The sequence below is a fragment of the Penaeus japonicus genome, unplaced genomic scaffold, assembly GCF_977035675.1.
Source record: "Penaeus japonicus unplaced genomic scaffold, GWHDUDI00000001_assembly GWHDUDI00000038, whole genome shotgun sequence".
In the NCBI taxonomy this organism is placed as follows: Eukaryota; Metazoa; Arthropoda; class Malacostraca; order Decapoda; family Penaeidae; genus Penaeus; species Penaeus japonicus.
Window position 1 is genome coordinate 15,644,805 of NW_028234440.1, and position 5,000 is coordinate 15,649,804.

The following is a 5,000-nucleotide window of genomic DNA, read 5'->3' on the forward strand; positions in this document are numbered from 1 at the left end:
AAAATAATCCTTTTCCCTCTTGGTTATCCACTTACTCATTTCCATTTCTATCCCTTTTTCTCTTAATCGAGATTTACTAAATTTCCATAAATACCGTTTACGTAATGGCAATACTTGTTCTAAATGAACGTTTAACTCACAGATTCAACATTCCAAGCACTCTCTCACTTCTAATATTACGAAAAACATAAATTCATATCCGATATCATAGTACAACCTATCCATGGCATAAAAAGATATATTAAAAGATAGTAGTTGGATACAAACGAATGTTTCCATACCTTCAACAACGAGGTAAGTATACACGTATATATGTTGCTGTTTCTGTTGAAATCTGACTCCGTAGTAGTAAGCTTGGTATATTATCTGTTGGTTGTCTCAAACATGGTTGTTATTCAGATAACGCCAAAGAGATGTGATAGATTTTATCATCTTATCAGCTATGATGACTGCCTTCAACTCTTAGATATGTTATTTCCGTGTCATCGTTCATGAGTATTGTCTCTCTCTCTCTCTCTCTCTCTCTCTCTCTCTCTCTCTCTCTCTCTCTCTGTCCCTCTCTCTCTCTCTCTCTCTCTCTCTCTCTCTCTCTATTAACATATATGTGCGCCACATATTTCAAGTATGTAATCATGTGACCTTAGGAGAGGACCTTGCATGCTGAGGGTGATAATCCATACTGTTATATCGTTCTCCTGATATGTAAACATTTAATTGTGTATGCTTGTGATTGACCCGTCTTTTGCTCTGTATATATTTCAACATGTTGACATAGCTGTAAGGTTTTGTAAAATATATGTGAGCCCAAAGAGGGACTAAGATTGGGGTGAGGATAACCTATGTTACCTCATCCTTTTGAGATGTACGTAATCACTTGTCTCAATAAACTCGTCAAAGTAAAAAAAAAAAGTCTCTCTCTCTCTCTCTCTCTCTCTCTCTCTCTCTCTCTCTCTCTCTCTCTCTATATATATATATATATATATATATATATATATATATATATATATATATATATATATATATATTATATAGATAGATAGATAGATGGATACACTATAGAGATATGTGGATAGGAATAGATGCAGATATAAATAAATGCATATAGAGTGTGTGCTTGTTTGCAATATGTATTGATAAGATAAGACTGATAATAATTAAGATAAAGCCGGTCGGGTTTAGTCTGCTTCCCTTTCGAATGCCTCAGGAACTCCAAGAAAAATAAAACAAAAACAAAAAAGATGAACTATTTTTTCGTTAATGAATTCGAATTAAAAGGTAGTAGTAATAGTAATAATAATGATAATGGTGATAGGAATGATAATCATCACCCTAATGATAATTTCAATAATGATAATGATAATAATACTAATAATAATGATAGTAATAATTTTCCTGATAATGATAATAATGATAATACCAATAATGATGATAACAATCATTATAATGATAATAAAACAAGATTAAGGGCGAAATTAAGAAATTCATATCTAAATATTGATAATAAACAAAAGGATAAATGATAAGAGTGTCTTACAAAACACGTTATTCATAATACGTGTATGCAACAGGACAGCAACCATCAGTGATATCACAGACATGCTGTCATCTTTATTTCCTGTTAATTTGCGAGTGCTTTTGGCTCAAGCACACGATAAAATGGGTAGAGTTCGAAATGAGAAAGAGAGAGAGAGAGAGAATGAGAGTGAGTGAGAGACAGGGAAAGAGAGAAGATGGAGGGGCGGGGGAGGGGGGGGAGTAAGAGAGAGAGAGAGAGAGAGAATGAGAGTGAGTGAGAGACAGGGAAAGAGAGAGAAAGGGGGAGGGGCGGGGGGGGGGGGGAGGAAGAGAGAGAGAGAAAGAGAGAGAGAGAGAGAGAGGGGGAGAGAGAGAGAGAGAGGAGAGAGAGAGAGAGAGAGAGAGAGAGAGAGAAGAGAGAGAGAGAGGAGAGAGAGAGAGAGAGAGAGAGGAGAGAGAGAGAGAGAGAGGATGGGAGAGAGAGAGGGAGGAGGGGAGGGAGGAGAGAGGGAGAGAGGGAGGGAGGGAGAGAGAGGGAGAGAGAGAGAGAGAGAGAGAGAGAGAGAGGGCGGGGAGAGAGAGAGAGAGAGAGAGAGAGAGAGAGAGAGAGAGAGAGAGAGAGAGAGAGAGAGAGGGAGAGGCAGGGAGAGAGAGAGGGAGGATGGGAGGGAGTGAGAGAGAGAGAGAGAGAGAGAGAGAGAGAGAGAGAGAGAAAGAGAGAGGGAGAGAGAGAGGGAAGGAAAGAGAGAAGGAGAGGGAGGGAGAGAGAGAGAGGAGAGAGAGAGAGAGAGAGAGAGAGAGAGAGAGAGAGAGAGAGAGAGGAGAGAGAGAGAGAGAGAGGAGAGAGAGAGAGAGAGAGAGAGAGAGAGAGAGAGAGAGAGAGAGAGAGAGAGAGAGAGAGAGAGAGAGAGAGAGAGAGAGAGAGAGAGAGAGAGAGAGTGTTTAACAGGTCCGACTTGAACACTGCTTGTATGTGGTAACTTGGCCTAGGGTGTGAAGAACACGGCAGAAACAGCTTTCTTGGTTTATTGCTAAGCTTGAACAGTAGGACGTTGGAGTGAGGACTGATCTTCCTCCGAGGAGCGAGGTGTTGCTCCTCTGCTCCCCGAGAGGAGACTCCCTACCACAATATGTGACTTGAGGATATGCGTGAATCAAGTTTTCTTGTGACATGTGACATTTGGAATGTGATGAGGGAAGTGTTGCATCAATACATAGCTCTTGCAAAGGGAAAGACAAAACAACACTCTTATGTCTAGCGTGAGAGGGGAGACAGATAGGTGAAGCAACGAGCATACGTATATGTATGTATATATGTGTATGTGGCAGAATATATATATAACAATTAGAGTAACATGAAAGATACAGATTACATTGATGATTGCATCATATAGAATACAGAAGCAGAAGCATACACGTGCAAATTATATTCGATGGACATAATATATGTAAATACAATGGTTATAAGCACACGATAAAAAGTAGGTAGAGTTCGAAATGAGAAAGAGAGAGAGAGAGAGAATGAGAGTGAGTGAGAGAAAGGGAAAGAGAGAGAAAGGTGGAGGGGCGGGGGAGGGGGGGAGTAAGAGAGAGAGAGAGAGAGAGAGAGAGAGAGAGAGAGAGAGAGAGAGAGAGAGAGAGAGAGAGAGAGAGAGAGAGAGAGAGAGAGAGAGAGAGAGAGAGAGAGAGAGAGAGAGAGAGAGAGAGAGAGAGAGAGAGAGAGAGAGAGAGAGAGAGAGAGAGAGAGAGAGGAGAGGAGAGAGAGAGAGAGAGAGAGAGAGAGAGAGAGAGAGAGAGAGAGAGAGAGAGTGAGAGAGGGAGAGAAAGGGAGAGAGAGAGAGAGAGATTGAATATACGTATGTGTGAATGAACAAAATCTCCCACACCCATGGCGAATAGATAAGGTAATCTGGAGAAGGAAAATTCGATTACGATTGCGAAAACCCTTGCAATGCAACTTCGCAATCATTGATATCATTTAAATTATCACTTTTTTTGTAGGCGAAAATACACTATACAGGTTGGTGATGACAGGCTGACTGGTTGGTGATGACTGGTAACAGGTTGACAGGATGGTGATGACTGCGACAGACTGACAGGTTGGTTGATGGTAATAATGATTATATTAATGAAAATAATAGTAATAACAACAATAAAAAAATATTATCATTTTTATAATCATTATTCATTTTTATCATAATTATTATCATAATCATTTATGATGATGTAACAATAATGCTAATGCTATAAAAAATAATGTTAATAGTGATGATAATAATGATGATAATTATAGTAATGATAAGAGTAATAAGGAGCATAATAGCAATGATGATAGTAATAGTAATGATAATAGTGATGATAATGACACTAGTAACAGTAATGATAATAGTGATGATGTTGATATTAGCAATGAAGATAATGAAGATAATGATAATAATGAGGATAATGATGATAAGTAATACAGTAATAATAGTAATGGTCATAATAACGTTAACGATAAGAAGAAGAACAATACAATGGTAACATCGACCACAATAAAAAAAATACAAATAATAATAATAATAATAATATAAAAAAATAAAGGGAAACCGAGCCACTAACTTCATAGAAAACGGGATTCACATCTCAAAGTCGCTTTACGATTTTACAAACCTTTCAATTGTAACAAAACGAATTGGATTAGATTTATTAACGAGACAAACTTGATTTAAGTCTTATAATTAGTTAGAGAAAGAGAAATGGAGCCTTCTTCTATGGTGGAGTTGCCAGCATATGAATTTCCTCCTCCTTTTGTTCCTAAAAACGAGGTCAGTGATGTTAAATAACTTTAAAAAATTAGAAACTTATAAATATAATCTCTTATAACTTTTATATATGTTAATCATGTCTCTTTAACTTTTAATTGTATTGATAATCATCTGATATTAACTTGTAAGTGTTATTATTTTATTTTATTTCTGAATAGTATTTATTACAGTTAGTAATGATATATTATTAATAAAGAATGTTCAATTCATATATTTTGAACTTCTATAAGCGTATGAATGGTGTATTATTGTTAATACCAAAAAAACTATATTACAAGTATTTATATGCAATATTAAGGATTTATAATGACCTGTAATGGATTAATTGCATTTTTTAAATACTATTTGACCGGCAGTTCATTTTACATGCGAAGCTATCTTGACAACTAATATAATACCTTAATATAAGAACATTATTGTTATATCTATATAATAAGTCACTATTTCTATGCTATTTAAAATTTCCTATTCGGCTATCAATGAATAGCTACTTTACACGAATAGATTTTGATATTTGAGTGTTAGCATTGATATAAAGATGATAAACATCTGTGATAATAATAGTAATAATAGTTAAGTCACTTATATTCCATTATACATAACTTATATTGCTTTTGTTGTATGTGCATTTAGAATTTAGAGGTTGAATAATTTTCTTTATTTTAGATTTATGCCAAG

General features: G+C 36.0%; 2 protein-coding genes across 2 annotated transcripts in view; one reads left to right on the forward strand and one right to left on the reverse strand.

Annotated features, from left to right (window-relative positions):
• LOC122260535 (uncharacterized) overlaps positions 1-420 on the reverse strand; it is a 3,971-nt gene extending 3,551 nt beyond the window's left edge. The window contains exon 1 of the mRNA XM_043027876.2: positions 282-420. The gene's annotated coding sequence lies outside the window, so the exon portion shown is untranslated. The remainder of the gene's footprint in view (positions 1-281) is intronic.
• Positions 421-4,121: 3,701 nt separating this feature from the next.
• LOC122260541 (PDZ domain-containing protein 11-like) overlaps positions 4,122-5,000 on the forward strand; it is a 6,280-nt gene continuing 5,401 nt past the window's right edge. Inside the window, exon 1 of the mRNA XM_043027889.2 lies at positions 4,122-4,322. Coding sequence (XP_042883823.1) covers positions 4,254-4,322 — 69 coding nt within the window. The 5' untranslated portion in view covers positions 4,122-4,253. The remainder of the gene's footprint in view (positions 4,323-5,000) is intronic.